This window comes from Chinchilla lanigera, unplaced genomic scaffold (genome assembly GCF_000276665.1).
Source record: "Chinchilla lanigera isolate Chin_1 unplaced genomic scaffold, ChiLan1.0 scaffold00024, whole genome shotgun sequence".
NCBI classification, from domain to species: Eukaryota; Metazoa; Chordata; class Mammalia; order Rodentia; family Chinchillidae; genus Chinchilla; species Chinchilla lanigera.
In genome coordinates this window covers 25,190,123-25,206,746 of record NW_004955425.1, presented here as the reverse complement: position 1 = coordinate 25,206,746, position 16,624 = coordinate 25,190,123, and the positions used below count along the sequence as shown (strand labels likewise).

Sequence of the window (16,624 nt, the reverse complement as noted above, 5' to 3'; positions counted from 1 at the left end):
TTAAAAATAAATGCCAGGAATCAATTTAACCAAAGAAGTGAAAGACCTCTATAATGAAAGTTATAGAACTCTGAAGAAACTGAATAAGACACCAGGATATGGAAAGACCTCCCATGTTCATGAGTTGGCAGAAATAATGTTAAAATGGCCATCTTACCAAAATCAATCTACAAATTTAATGCAATTCCCATCAAAATTCCAATAGCATCCCCACAGAACTAGAAAAAAACAATTCTAAAATTCATATGGAAACATGAAAGACCCAAAGCAGACAAAGCAATCATAACCAAAAGAGCAAGGCTGGACGTATCATACTACCCAATTTCAAAGTATATTACAAAGCCATAGTAAGAAGTACAGTGTAGTACTAGGGAAGGAAAAAAAACCAACATAAACCAGTGGAATACAATAAAAGAAACACAAACAAACCCATTTGACGATGACCATCTGATTCTTTTTGTTTGTTTTGTTTTGTTTTGTTTTTTGAGACAGGGTTTCATTGTGCAGTTTAGGCTGGTCTTGAAATCACTATGTAGCCCAGGCTGGCCTAGAACACGGGGTGATCCTCCTTCCTCAACCTCTCAGGTGCTGAGATTACGGGCATGTGCCACCATGCCTGGCTTACAGCTATCTGGTTCTTAACAAAGGCACCAAAAACATACATTAGAGAAAGGACACTCTTTAGCAACAAATGATGCTGAAAACTGGATATCCACTTTAGAAGATTGAAACTAGATTCCTAACTCTCATCCTGTATAAAAATCAATCCAAAATGGATCAAAGACTTAAAGATAAGACCTGAAATTGGAACTACTAGAAGAAAACTTAAGATAGCTGTAAGTTTAGGCAAAGCCTTCCTGGACTCCATCAGTGTGGGAAACAGTAGCAAGAATCAACAAATCATACTACATCAAACTAAAGTTTCTGCACAGCAAGGGAAATAACCAATAGATGAAGAGACAGCGTATGGAACAGAAGAAAATCTTTGCCAGCTGTTTTTCTGGTAAGATTAATAGAGTATACAAAAAACTTGAAAAGTAAACTCAAATAGCCTAATCAATGAATAGACAAATAAAAAGACACTCCTCGAAAGAAGTACAAGTGACCAATAAATATATGAAAAAAATGATCATCTTTAACCATTAGGGAAATGCAAATTAAAACTATATTGCAATTCCATTTCACCCCCGTCAGAATGACTATCACCACAAACACTAAATAAATGAATATATACTGGCAAGGATGCAGGAAGAAAGGAACTTTCCTACATGGCTGGTAGAAATGTAAATTATGGCAGCTACTATGGGAATTAATGTGGATCTTCCTCAAAAAACTAAAAATAGAACTCCTATATGACCCAGCTATACCACTCCTTGGTATATACCTGGAGGAGTTAGTATACTATAGGAATACTTACGTACCCATGTTTGTTGTACACAATTCTTTTTTTTAGTTTATTTTTTATTAGTACATGTTTGCATTATATGACTATTATGTTCCTTGTGGGGAGCTGGTACATGGATACATGTACATAAAACATCTCAATTTTTTTCTCATCTCCTTTCACTCCCCACCATCCCTGTCTGTTGATGTTCTTCCCATTTGAGAAAGTTCTATCTCCCTACTTCCTATGATCTCTCTTTTATTTTGCTCTTTATCTATAATTTGGGTTTCTCATTGAAGAGAAACCATGTGGTACCTAATCTTCTGTGTCTGATTTACTTCACTTAAAATTATTATTTCAAAGTGCATCCATTTTCTTACAAATGATTCAAGTTTATCCTTTATGGCAGAGCTAGGATTCCATTATGTATAAATACCATGTTTTCTTTATGCATTCATTTGTTGATGGATATACAAACTGCTTCCAAGGTTTAACTATTATGAATTGTGTTGCTATAAATATGGATATGCATGGATCCCTGTAACATGATGTCTTTAACTCTTTGGGGAAAATACCTAACAAGGGAATAGCTGGGTCAAATGGAATTTCTGAATTTTAGTTTCTGAAGAATCTCTATACAGATTATCATTAGTGGTTGTACTAGTTTACATTTTCACCAACAATGTAGAAGGGTTCCGTTTACAAATAAAAGTTGTCATTGTGTGATTTCTTGATGATAAACTTTCTTTTTGGAGTAGGATGGAATCTCAGGGTTAATTTGCATTTCTCTAATGGCCTACAAAGTTGAAAATTTCTTAAGTGTTTATTGGCCATTTGTACTTCTTCTGACAAGTGCCTATTTGTCACACATTTTTTGATTGGGTCTTTAATTTGATCCATTCAATTTTTTTTTTTTTTTAGTTCTTTATGTATTCTAGATGTTAGTCTTTTGTCCATTGAATAGCTGGCAAAAATTTTTTCCCATTATGTAGGTTCTCGTTTCTCTCTGTTGTTTCGCTTGCGGCACAGCTTTGTAATTAGATATGATCCCATTTGTTTATTCTTGGTACTATTTCTTCTGTTGCACAATTCTTTGTGTGTGTGTGTGTGTGTGTCACAATTCTTAATAACCAATATATGAAGCCAGTCTAGCTGCTCATCAACAGCTAGAGAAATAAAATATGGTATATATGCAACAGCCTTAAAGAAGAATGAAAGTATGTTATACGAAGGAAAATGAGTAAGATCTGAGATCATCATGTTAAGAAAATAAGCCAGACTCAGAAAGACAAGTATTGCATGTTTCCCTAATACGTAAAACCTAGAAAAGATGCAGTGAAAATAGAAGGGAGACTTATTAGATGAGAGGAAAGTAATGAGGGGAGGAGTTCAAAGGAGGTCAATCGGGATCAATGTGATATAAGAATATATGCATTTATGAAAATACTACATTGAAAACCAGTACTGTGTGAAACTACTAGCTACTAGTAAAGATATATTTTAAAAAGAATGACTCTAAGATTATTTGCATGAAAAACTGAATGGGATTAGAGTTTCCCTTACCTGAAATGAGGAAGGCAGCAAATAAAGCTGGTTTAGGATATAGAAGCAGATAAGAAGATCCATTTTGGGAATATGTTAAACTTGAGAGGCCAGACAAGCATTTGAACTGACACTGTAAACCTAGAAGTCATCAGCATGTAAATGAAATTAAATGTACACTTATGAACCTGGACATAAATTGTAAGATAAATAGGTATCAACAGGTTGGAAAGTAATTGAAAGTTATACCTATCTCAAATTTTCCCTGGTGCCAGTATTTCTAATAGTCCAGTTCTTCTGACCAAAAGAATTGGTTCTTTTCAGGTTTAGCTAGCCAATTATATATGAATATACTAATATGTAAAGTAATATAAAAGATTTTAGTCATTCACTAAATGTTTGTTTTCCTTTCATTACACTTAATCATTTAAAGGGCGAGCAGCTTAAATGGAGAAGTCTGCATTTAGCCTACTGACTCAGTCTGGAGCAGTGTTGGTATGGGGAGAGTCTAACTGAATTACATTTGCCTGCATTATTAGAAAATGTCAAGTATTGAATTACATAGAAATATTAAAGAAGTATTGCGTTGGGGATATAGCTGAGTGGCACAGCGCCTGCCGGGCAAGCGTGACGTCCTGAGTTTGATTGCTGGTTCCAAAAAATAAAAAATAAAAATAAAAATAAATTATTATTTGAAAGTCTTTTTCTTTTGTTTGGTTTGGGATCTTGCTGTATTGCCCAGGCTGGTCTCTAACTCCTGTGCTCGTGTAATCCTTCTCTGTCAGCCTCCTGGGGAGCTGGGACTAAGGCATGCCCCACCACCTCCGACCTTTGAGATGGTTTTTGTTAACCTTAGAAGTGATGTAACGTTGTACAGTGTAATAATTTCCTGCAAGTGAATAGATTTTTCTTTTCTCTGTATTTATTCACTGCTGTAAGAATAGAGCTCTATATACAGCAGATGATAATTGCTACTGAATCTAACGTGTAGTACAGACAGTGTTATTTTGTTTTTATTCTCTGAACAGTGTTAAGTTGGATCAACATGAGTTTCAGATTCAGACTTTTCAACAGATATTGCCATTTTATAGCAAGTTTGTGTTACTAGACATGTTCTAAGACTCAAGTTTCTCATCTTTTGGTATAAGGAATAATAGTATCTGAATTTTTTGTTTATTAGTACATGTTTGTCATACATATTGATCACATTCATCATAGGAAATTTGTACTTGTATATAATATATATCAATAATTTTTTCCCCTATTCTCCTCCCTTCCCTTCAACCCTTCTTCCCCTCATTTACAAAATCTTTGTCTCCATTTCTCCCTTCCATCATCTTTTTTTTCCTTTTCTCTTCCCTTCCCTCCCGCCCTCCTGTGTTCCCCTTCCCATTTGAACATGTTCTTCATACTTCCCAGTGTCTGTCCTCCATTTTGCTCCTTATTTACCCTTTGGTTTTCTCACACAAGAGAAACAATACAATATTTAAATCTCTGTGTCTGATTTATTTCACTTAAGATTATGATCTTGAGATGCATCCATTTAGCTGAAAATGATTCAAGTTTATCTCTTTTTAGGCAGAGTAGCACTATGTTATATAGAAATAGCCCATTTTCTTTATCTATTTATCTTTTGACAGGCATCTGGGCTATTTCCAAGATTTAGCTACTATAAATTGTGCTGTTATAAACCTAGGTATTTATGTGTCACTGTGGTATGATGTTTTTAACTCTTTCGGTATCATACCTAAAAGGGAAACAGCTGGGTCAAATGGATCCTTTACTTTTAGTTTTTTTGAGGGATCTCCATATTGATTTCCATACTGATTGCACCAGTTTATACTTCCACCAGCAATGGAGAAGCATTCCTTTTTCTCCACAACCTCATCAGCATTTGTTGTTGGTTGATTTCTTAATGATAGCCATTATTTCTGGAGAGAGATGAAATCTCAGTGTTACTTTAATTGGCATTTCTCGAATGACCAGTGATGTTGAGCATTGTTTCATATATTTTTTTGCTTTGTGTACGTCTTCATCAGAGAAATGTCTGTTCATTTTAGATGCCCATTTTTGGATTAGGTCTTTATTTTTTAATGTTCTTTATATATTCTAAATGTTAGTCCTTTGACCGAGGTGTAGCTGATAAAATTATGTTTTCCATTCTGTGAGTTGTCTCTTCATTCTGTGGGTGGTTTCTTTTGCTGTGCAAAAGCTTTTTAATTTGATGTGACCCTAGTTGTTAATTCTGTCAGGGTTTTGTTCATAAAGTCTTTGCCTATACCAATATCTTAAAGAGTTTTACCTATTCTATCTTCCAGCAGATTAAATGTTTCTGTTTTTATATTTAGATCTTTGATTCATTTCGATGTTACTTTAGTGCATGGTCAGAGATAATAGGTCTAGGTTCAGTTTTTGGCATGTGGAAAGCCAGTTTTCCAGCACCATTTATTAAAGAGGCTATCTTTCTTCCAGTGAAGATGTTTGGGCCTTTTGTCAAAGAGGGTAGCTAAGTGCATTTGGAATTGTGTCTACATCTTCTATTCTGTTCTGCTGATCCTCAGGTCTGTTTTGTTTCTTTTGTTTTTTGCCAGTGCTGTACTGTTTTTATCACAGTAGGTTTGTAGTGTAACTTCTTTTTTTTTTGTAGTATAACTTCAAGTTGGGAATTGTGATGCCACCACTTTGCCTTTGTTGCTCAGAGTTAGTTTTACTCTTCTAGATCTCTTCTGGTTCCATGTGAACTTTAGAATTGTTTTCTCTAGTTCTGTGAAGTATACTGTCAGTATTATGATTGGGATTGCATCAAAACTGTGTAACAATTTTGGAAATATGGTCATTTTCACTATTTTGGATCTGCTAATCTAGGAACGGGATATCTTCATTTTCTGTTATCCTCTTCAATCTCCTTTTTCAGAGTACTGTAGTTTTTAATGTATAGGTCTTTCACTTTCTTTGTTAGGTTTATTCTTAAATACTTTTTTTTATATTGTGAAAGGCATAATTTCTCTCTTGGTGAGTTGTTATTGGTATATAGGAATGCTATTGATTTTTGGGGGTTGACTTTGTATCATGCTATATTGCTGAATTTGGTTATTATGGGAGTCTTTTGACAGAATTTTGGGGGTCTTCTATGCAGAGCATTATGTTATCAGCAAATAATAATTTAACATCTTCCCTTCCTATCCTTATTTCTTTTCTTTCTCTTATCTAATTGCTCTGGCTTGTGTTTCCAGAACTGTATTGAACAGGATTGGTGATAGTGGGCATCCTTGTCTTGTTTTAGAGTGAAAGCCTTCAGTTTTTGACCATTTAATATGATGTTGCAACACTGTTGGTTTGCCATAAATGGATTTTATCAGATGAGAGAAAAACCTTCTATCCCAATTTTCTGTAGGGATTTTTTTAAATCATGAATGGGTGTTAAACTTTTTCAAAAGCTTTTTTTTAATTTCAAAGAGAAAAGAACAATAACAAAAGCAAAGACAAAAACAAAACAACACAATAACTATAAAATTGATACAGAATTTCAAAACTAGATGATAGAAATCAGCAGTGGTCGTTGTATTACTTACTGTTATCTTCAAAGTAGTTGCTCAGAATACCAGATCTAGCAATGCAAGATTGATCAAACAATTAAACATTAACTGTTCCTTTCAATAAACCAATAGAAATTAGTAGTACAATTATCTTAGCTATCTTGTGTATATGTATACATATTTTTCCCTTCTTTTCTCCTTTCTCACATCCCAGTTGTTCTTTCATATTGAGCAGTTTCTTTCCCTTTCACAGTATCGATTGTACCTTTCAGATTTTATTTAGGCTTTCAGGTTCTTTTTTTTTTGGTTTTTCTCCGGTACCGGGAACCAAACTCACGACCTTGCGCTTGCCAGGCAGGCGCTTTTGCCGCTGAGCTAAATCCCCAGCCCCTTCAGGTTCTTATAATAGGGAGACAATACGGTATTTACACTTGCAGGTCTGATTTATTTCACTTATGAGTATGGTCTCTAGTTGCATCCATTTACCTGTAAAAGCCTCAAATTTATCTTTATAGCTGAGTAATACTCTATTGTATAAAAATACCACAACTTTTCTTCCTGAATCTAGTGAAATGATCATGTGGTTTTTTTGTCCTTGGTTCTGTTAATATGGTATATTATATGTATTGATTTGTATATGTTGACCCATCCCTGCATCCTTGGGTTGAATCCTCCTTTCTTGATGATTTGCTGCATTCTGTTTGCCAGTATCTTCTTGAGTGTTTTTACATCTGTTCTCAGCAAGGAGATTGGCCTGTAATTCTCTTTTTTGGCTGGATCCTTCTCTACTTTTGGTATCAGGGTAATACTTGCTTCCAGGAATGACTTTGGGAGTATTGCTTCCCTTTCAATTTTATTAAAGAGTTTGAGAAGTGATACCATTAGATCTTCTCTAAAGTTCTTATAGAATTGAGTAGTGAATCTGTCAGGACTAGAGCTTTTCTTTGTTGGTAGTTTTTAAATTACTTCTTCAATTTTATTGACTGGTATTGGGTTACTTAGAATTTTTATATTTTTTTGACTCAGCTTTGATAATTCATATGTATCCAGGAATCTGTCAATTTCTTCTGCATTTTCCATCTTATTAGAGCATAGGTTCTCAAAGTAGATACTGATGATCTAGATTTCTGGAAGATCTGTGGTGATTTCACCCTTTTCATGCCTACTTGCATGGATTTGAGTCTTTTCTTTCCTTTTTTGGATAAGGTTGGCCAAAGGGTGCCTTTTATTTAATCTTTTAGAGAACCACCTCTTTCATTCATTGAGTCTTTGTATTGTTTTCTTAGTCTCAATTGCATTAATTTCTGCTCTGATCTTTATAATTTCCTTCCTCTTATGCACTTTGGGCTTGACTTGCTCTTCTTTTTCTAGAAGCTTCTGGTTCAACATTAGGTTGTTTATTTGAGCTTGCTCTGTTTTACTGATATGGGCATTCACTGCTATGAATTTCCCTTGTAGGACTGCTTTCATTGTATTCCATAAGGTCTGGTATCTTGTATCAGCATTATTATTTAATTGTAGAAACTGTCGAATTTCTTCTTTAATTTCATCTGTGACCCATTGGTTGTTCAGGAGGGTGTTGTTTAATTTCTGTGTGTTTATGACATTCTCGCGGTTTCTTTTGCCATTAATTTCCAATGTCATTGCACTATGGTTTTATTATATGCATGGGATAATTTCAGTTCTTTTTCATTTATGCAAGCATGTTCTATGAGGTAGTTTGAGGTCTACTTTAGAGAAAGTCCAGTGTGCTTCTGAGAAGAATGTGTATTCTGTTGTTGCATGGAGCACTCTGTTGATATCTCCTAAGGCTTTTTGTTCCAAGTTTTGGTTCAAGAGCTAATTTGGTTTAGGAATTAATTCTTAACTATCATTTTTAAATTTTATTTCCTAATCTCCCTATCATTTTAACTTTTAAATGGACAGTTTTAAAATCTGTGTTTATATCCTCATTCAGGTAACAAAGAAGAGACTACTTCAAGTCTAAAGGCCATGGAGATCACAAAGGAGAAGAGCAACAATTACAACGAGGATCTTCTGCTTAGGATGGGACTTAATGATAACAAAGCCGGAATGGAAGGACTAGATAAGGAGAAAATTAACAAGATTATAATGGAAGCCACAAAAGTATGTTTCTTGTTTCTTTCAATATCTGTAATTTTGTTAGTTTTAAACATTCTGTTTAAAAGAGAATCTTAAGCTTTGAAATCCTTTTTACTAAAAATTTTATTGTATAATATTACTAAACTGTGAAAAAGTGTGGAGCAATCGCTCTTCTAATGTTTTGCCCTTGTTGTCCCATGCTCCACTTCATGTGCATATAATATGCGTATAAAAACAAACTAATGTGGATGTCCTTCTTTGCTCTTTTTGTTTTTAATGCCCTTGGAGCTTTATTTTTACAGCGCTGAGGATAGAATCTGAGAACTTGCACATACTCCAAGAGGACTGACAAAGTGTGTCCACAAAGAAACGTGTACACAAATGTTCATAGCAGCATTTTTTTCATAATAGACAAAAGGTTAAAAATAACCTAATGTATATCAACACTATGCATGCATAGACACAATCTTCAGTAGTGAAATTATAGGTAATGTAAAAAGTATCTTCTATATTTTACATTGATTTAATGTAAAACATTTGCAAATACTTTTTTTTTTTTGATGGCACTGAAAATTGAACTCAGGGCTTTTGCACTGAGCTACATCCCTAGCTCTTTTTTATTTTTTATTTTGAAATGGGGTCTTGCTAAGTAACTAAGTTGCCCAGGCTAGGCTTGAACTTAACCACATTCTTGCCTTAGCCTCCAAGAGTCCTGCGATTATAGGCATATACACCAGTTTGAAAATACTTTGTTAAGGAGTAAGCTTTAGTGCAGGAGATAACTGATGACTCAGCCTACTAAAGCCTTGCATGCGCTCCAAGGATCCCACCTAGAACAGACTGTTCTTTTCTGAATACAAATCTGTACTTAGAAAGCTTGTGCTTAGTGCTATTTCACAATTCTATGATTTAGGTAACTATTAGGAAATACATTTTATAGATAAAGAAACTGCTACATAGAAAGTGTAAGAATTTTTGTATCACCCAACTGGTAAGTAGTAAAGCTAAGGTTTGGGTTCAGTCAGTCTGAACCAGAATTCCAGAATCTTATCTGCTTAGCCACCAGGTTATATACAAATGATTGTTCCTTCAGACATTTTTCCTATGCTTTGTTTTCTCCTTAGGGGTCTAGATTTTATGGAAATGAGCTCAAGAAGGAAAAACAAGTCAATCAACGCATTGAAAATATGATGCAACAAAAAGCACAAATTACCAACCAGCAGCTAAGGGAAGCACAATTGCAGGTATTAATTCAGTTGTTAGAGAAGAAGGCGGTAGGATGGTAATTGACTGCTAAAGTGCATTATCAAGTCATAACTGCCAACAAGATGAAATGTAAATGTTCATTATGTTTTAAAACATACACATCAGCAAATGCACATACGTTAGTATTAATCTACTCATTTACACAAAGATTCCACAGCTGGACATTATTACCTCTGTTTTATAGAAGAATAAATGGAATGTTTTGTTTTTGTTTTGAGACAGGGTTTTGCTGTGTGATTGAGGATGACCTTGAACTCACTATGTGCCCCAGGTTGACCTCAAACTCAGAGGGATCCCCCTGCCTCAACCTCCTGAATAAATGGAGTTTTAATTAAGTAACTTGCCCAGCTTCATAGAAGAAGTATTTGGCAGAGCTAGGGTGCAACCCAAAGTGTGTACTAGATATAGATATATATAGATAGATATATATAGATAGATAGATATAGAGAGAAAACCAAAAGAAGGTATATACACTTTAGGAGAAGAAAAACTTGTACAGATATTTTAATGCTAAGTTTATTGAGCCATCATAACATTAATACAAGTTACCTTTGGTATCTCCAGTTACAAAAAGTGCTCAAAGTGGTGGCCATTAGCTTCCAAACTCTCATTAGTACAGCAAGTGCTTGAGCATTCACATGGTTGTACAAGCATTTTCAATTTCTTCTCCAAGGAACTCTAGTGGGTTTTCTGAAATATATAGCATCCTCTAGGGTCCCTCCATACAAGGGTAATATCATCTTTTGAAAAAGCATCATACTGTTTTTCTTTTTCTGTGATGTGTAGGTATGTATACATTTTTTGGCTTTCTCTCTCCCTCTCTCTCCCTCTCCCTCTCTTTCTCTCTATTGTGACATAGTTTCTGTAATTTTTTACCAAAAAAAAAAAAAAAGATTTGAGGTAACATATTAACCTATTAAACTGGAAATTAATATAAAATAAACATGTTAGAGTAAAACAAAAAGTTGCATTATAGATTAGAATGCCAAATGTGCATAAATTTTAAAAATAAGCATAAGATTTCTGAAAACTTGTATTCTCCAGAATTTGAGTTTCATAAATAACTCCAATTTCCTTCTAGTCAGTTACATCAGTAGAAAAATTTGGTAAGAACCAAGGTACAGGGCACCAGGAAGTAAACTGATCACATAAGACAGTGAAATTTCTGCCAGTAAAGCTACAGTCATGCCAGATAAGTTTACTCTCTGTTTGTATCTGATTCAGTGTTAACAAAGCACTGAACTGTAGTACAAAATAAAATGGTGATATTAAGCTAATGTGCTACAAGATCCTTCTCTTGTGACAGCATTCACACAGGATAGACTTTGTCTTCTTTACCACGCTGATTGTCATTTTTTGATAGATGCTTTCCTGCAGCACAGATAACTTCTAAGTGGTCTGCTGTTGTTGCAGAAGATGGCTCATCATTTTCAGTGCTTCACAGCATCCACTGTATGGAGGGACCACCATTTTATCTCCGTACCCCACCCTGGGTCCAGATTTTGTTTTTTGGTGATAATTCCTATTCATCTGTCTCTATACTCTAGTGCAGTTAAGTTCACCACACTTAATACTATCTCAGATTTTCAACATATAAGGATTAACTTCCTCACATACTTTTTTAAAGCCAGAGTTTATTAATTTTATCAATATTTTGCTTTTGCTGTTCAGTATCCAAAATACTGTCTCCTGCGTATTTTAATTTACCTTCCTGTTATTCTGAAAGAGAGAAAACACTGCTTCACATTTGAGTTATTATTATTTCCATACTTTGGAAGTGCTTCTTTTATTTTGTTAGAATATAGATCCTGGGGGCTGGGGATTTAGCTCAGCGGCAAAAGCGCCTGCCTGGCAAGCGCAAGGTCGTGAGTTCGGTTCCTGGTACCGGAGAAAAACCAAAAAAAAAAAAAAAAAATCTCTAGAATATAGGTCCTGTAGCTGGCACAAGAAACCCAAAAATCTACTTTAAATACCATAAACGTTTCCTTCTCACATCATAGCCTAGTAGTCCCAGCTAGTGGGTAATTGATTTCCATAGTAATTTAGAGACTTTGATTCTGTAAATTATGTTGTTCTGTCATCCCTGGGTGTTATCTTTACTTTAGCTGATACATCTGGATTATCTGCAACCCACATTCCATCTCTTCCACAAGGAAGAGTGGAAGAAAAATGTCAGACGTAAGCAATTTGCCATTAAACAAGTGAAAAAGCAGTGGCACACATTACTTAAGCTCACATCCTTCTGGCAGTAACTTAAGTTACAAGTGCCATACATAACTGTAATAGAAGCTGTAAAGTATATATTCTCTCACTGGGTGGCATGTGCCCAGCTAAAAATCTGTTTCTGTATAAGGAAGAAAGAATAGATTGGGAGATTGAACTAGCAGCCCAAAGCATTATCATTTGCCCACGTTTCTAGAGGACGTCATATCCATTTCTCTTGATTTATAATATCTTATTGTATATTAAGGATTTTTTTACCCTTGGTATAAATATGTTTCCAATATGTTATTTATCTTTTAATTTTGCAGGGGTTTTTTCCTCTACAATTTCAAATATTTATGTAATTGTCTTAGTTATTTTTTTTTCATTGCTGGAACAAAATATCTGACACCCAAAATTAAGGAAGGAAAGGTTTGTTTAGCTCATAGATTGTGGAGGTTTTAGTTTATAATCAGCTGGCTCCAAGGCAGGGTGGCAGGGCACAGGAGCAACACTTCAGGGTGGCAGAAGACAGCAAAAGCAGAAAGAGTAAATGAGTAGGCATAAGTTTTCAGCTCCTTTGGTTTTCAACTAAGGAATATAATCATTGGATCATACGGCAAGTTTTATAAGGAACTGCCAAACTGTTTCCCAAAGTAGCTATGCTATTTTGCATTCCAATCAGCAGTGAGAGAATTCCCTCATTACGAGTCTTCCTAGCATTTGATGTTGCTGGTGACTACTCTAGTAGTTACACAAGATAGTGGTATCTTGTTCTTTAAATTTGCATTTCCCTGAAGACATATGACTTTCAGCAACATTTCATATTCTTACCTACCAGCTGTATATCTTCTTTGCTATCTGTCAAAGTCTTTGGCTCCTCCTTTTTTAAAAAAATGAGACAGGGTCTCATTATGTAACTCAGGCTGGCCTTACACTCACAGTGTATCCCACGCTGGCTTTAAGCTCAAGATCCTCCTGCTTCAGCCTTCTAATTACGGATGTGTACCACCACACTCAGTTCTGGCCCATTTTTTAATCAGGTGGTATTCTCATTGTTGAGTTTTAAGAATTCTTTGTATATTTTGGATAATAGCACTATCCCAGTTATATCTTTTTAAAATATTTTCTCCCAATCTGTAGCTTGTCTCTTTACTCTCTTGATAGTGTCTTTTATGGAGCAGAAATCTAAAATTTGTTTTAATGTAAAATGCGTAGTTTTTTCTTAACTGGTATTATATATTTCCTAAACTAAATTCTGGTGGTACTTTGGTTTGTTTCTGGACTCTCTCTTAATTGATTCTTTTCCTATATCTGTACCATATAATTTTAATTACTAAAAAGTAAAAGTATAATGTAGTATTCGCCTTCATAACTCTTCTTTAAAGCTTTTTAGTTTTTCTCTTGCATTGTTTCTTTCAAATACACATAAACATCATTTTCACCAAGTTTTTAAAAAAACTTTAAACAACTTTTAAAATTGATCTTATTCCTTAAGCAGTTTATTTTCTAAACACTTCAGTTAAGTTTTATTGATCTATAATCTACAAATATCTTTAATAAAAGTTTTAAAGAAACAAAGGTACCTATGAGTGGTGATATCTAGCAATGTTTTTGCTGTGCATGCTCTTCAAAGCCTATCCTTTCATATGCCTGTAATCTGGAGTACAAACACCTTCTATTGCATAGCAGAACTTGAAATTTTGTTCCAGTTTTAGTCAAATATTTCATGGAAGCCTATCTGACATTTTTTGCAACAGGAATGGCAGGAAATGTGTTTTATGTTGATTGTTGAATTGTTTCATGTGTGGAACTTCCTCTAGAAGAACTTGTATAAATGGGAGGAGATTGAGGAAGTCCTAAGTAGTCATGAAAGTCTGAGAGATCAGAGATGTTTTCATGCGAAATGTGTTTATATTTTAGAGTCATAGTTTCCAAGTACTCGCTTCTCTTACATGTGGCAGGATAGTGTGGACTGTTCTGACCAGGCTGAAGCTGAGCTAACTAACCTCTTGCACGAGCACCTGGATGTTGGTGTAGCCCTCTCTAAGGACTGTCTGCCTCATCCTCATTAGACCTCCTACAAGGCACAAGCATTGTTATAGCCGCTAATGTAGCTTCTAATAACAGTGGTGCATAAACTGAATAAACAAACATCCATGTTGTATTAAAAGGCAACTGCACATCAACAAATTCATACATTTTGACTATTTTAATGGTTGACTTTCTTAACTCAGATTTATACCATAGTCTTTAAGGAAATTCTAAGTCAAAAAAAAATTTTTTTTTTTTTTTTTATTTTAAAGAGTAAAAGAAGGATAACATAATAATAGGGGGGACTTAGCAAATTATAGACAAAATGGTAGGAAATTATCAATGATTATCGTTTTACATATTATTATCTACAAAATAGTTTCTCAGGAAAACAAATAGACGAATAATAGTGAGTTAGAGACAAAAGAGGTAGGATCAAAAATTTTTTAAGTAAATAAGTCAAAGATTTTTAAAGTAAATAAGAAGCCATAATTTAAATACATAATATACCATCAAATTGTGATTTGAGCTTATTTCAGTGTTAAAGACTTTTAAAAGTCTATTTTAGGGAAACATCATAAGGTAATAGAAAGAACCTAGGCTTTGGAGTAACTTCATTTGCAAGTCTAGCATGACCGTTTACCCGCTGTATGACTCAGATCAAATTACTTAATCTTACTGAGTTTTAGTTTCCTCATTTATATAATTAGAATCTCAGGGTTATTTTTACACTTATCTCTATTATTTTGAGTTAGCATAGGAAATAGTGTCTTATATGATACATGTAACATAATAAATGTCACTTCTTTTAAAACTAGAGGTCCTATCTTTAAGCTCTTACTGTATCCCTAGATAAGAGTGTGATATGAGTATCACTTTTAATTCTTTCCACAATCTTTTGAGGTTAGTTTAGTTCCACTTTACACATAAGGAAAGTAATAATGAGAGGGGAATTGCTGTCATGTGCTAGGACCCAAACCAAAGTCCTTTCTCGTAATCCCTTGACACCCACCGGTTCTCAGCAATAGTAAGAGGAACCAGATCCACGTTACAGATTATGATCAGCGCCTGAAAGTCTCTAGGAGGGAAAATGGAAGAAAGCATACCGTGGATGAGTCCTTTGGTAGAAGGAACTTAAAAATACGGTGGTGTGGTGCGTATCTGGTCGTTGTAGGGAGAGAAGCATTCAGACAAAGGTGACTGATGAGAGAGTAAGGAAAGTGGAACGTCTGAGTCATGCAGTGGGGAGGTTTCCTTTGGCAACTGCACAACTTGCCTTAAACACCAGAAAGGGAATGGATTGCTAAAGAGCCTGCCGTAGCACTGAAATGTGAATCTGAGGAGAATTTTTGCTTTCTATTTACTATCTGCTTGTCTAGATGATTCCAGATCAAAATATAAGAAGATGCCACTCCCTTATGCTTACTCAATTCATGTCTCAAATATATATTCTGGATTAATGTAGATTAGTTTCTAGTCAGCCCTTGTTTTTATTTGTCTCCATGGTTTGATTTATCTAGTCAGGATGCTATTCTGTATTTCAGAATTAAAGGACTAAAACAAAGAGTTGGAAATCAGCATAGTAAATTAGAGTAAGATTGAAAAGCTTTATTAGGTACAGTGCCTCACTACAAGAAGTTAACCTTCTCCAAAATTTTTCTAATATTGCATTATAGTGGCTTAAATTTTATTTCTCCTACCAGTGCCTCCTCTTCTTGTGGGGAAAGATTTATTTTTTATTTTTTATTTTTTATTTTTTTTCTGGTATCGGGAATCGAACTCACGACCTTGCACTTGCCTGGCAGGTGCTGTGCCGCTGAGCTAAATCCCCAGCCCCTGTGGGGAAAGATTTAAAGGTAAATATTTCTTCCAAAGGAACCTACAATTTAAGATCTAATGTATCTAATATAGCAAGTTCTGCAGTAAGAGCAGGAAAACAAGGGGACATTAAATTCTGTAGCATGGAAGACAGGGATCCAATTAAGAGAGACATGATCAGCCCCAGGAGGGCGCATGACAGTGCTGGAAAAGCTATCTGGACAGGGTCAGCCTGAGGGAGGTGCAGAGCCCCGCAGGGCACACACTCAGGTATAGGCTAAAGAGGAGCCGCCCTCTGGAGAGCCTCTTTGCGGCCACTGTAGACAAATACAATTCAGTGTGGTTGCTTCTAGAAGAGGATTTACACTTTTTACTTGCAGCTGGGGAGCAGCTACTGTTGCAGTGATACTAGGAAGGAAGGCTATGAAAAAAGAATTCTGCAGAGTGGAAGCCAGGTCGGAGTACAGCATAAGTGGAAAACCACATTGCACCTCTCAGGTCTCCACCTTTGGGGAAACTTGCTGTCAGGATCTCTGTATGGTGGAGATTGCTTTCTTTCCAGAGATTGCCCCACTTGCTTATTCTTGGCTGTTCTTCCCGAGGTGTTTGATTGCTCTGTTACTCAGCTATCCACTGATCCTTGTGATGACGCACTGAATTTATTGAACTGTGCGGTGTGCCAAGCACTGTTCCATGCTCTTTATCTGCTCTAGCTCGTTTAATAGCTTCCTTCTCTTAA

At 35.2% G+C, this 16,624-nt stretch overlaps 1 protein-coding gene across 7 annotated transcripts in view; it reads left to right on the top strand.

Annotated features, from left to right (window-relative positions):
• Positions 1-16,624, top strand: part of Polk (polymerase (DNA directed) kappa) — a 63,316-nt gene that overhangs the window by 21,318 nt on the left and 25,374 nt on the right. For all 7 annotated transcript variants that reach the window (XM_013514794.1, XM_013514789.1, XM_013514792.1 and 4 more), the window contains 2 exons: positions 8,420-8,589; positions 9,690-9,809. In XM_013514794.1, the coding sequence (XP_013370248.1) occupies positions 8,455-8,589; positions 9,690-9,809 (255 nt within the window). In that variant the 5' untranslated portion in view covers positions 8,420-8,454. The remainder of the gene's footprint in view (positions 1-8,419; positions 8,590-9,689; positions 9,810-16,624) is intronic.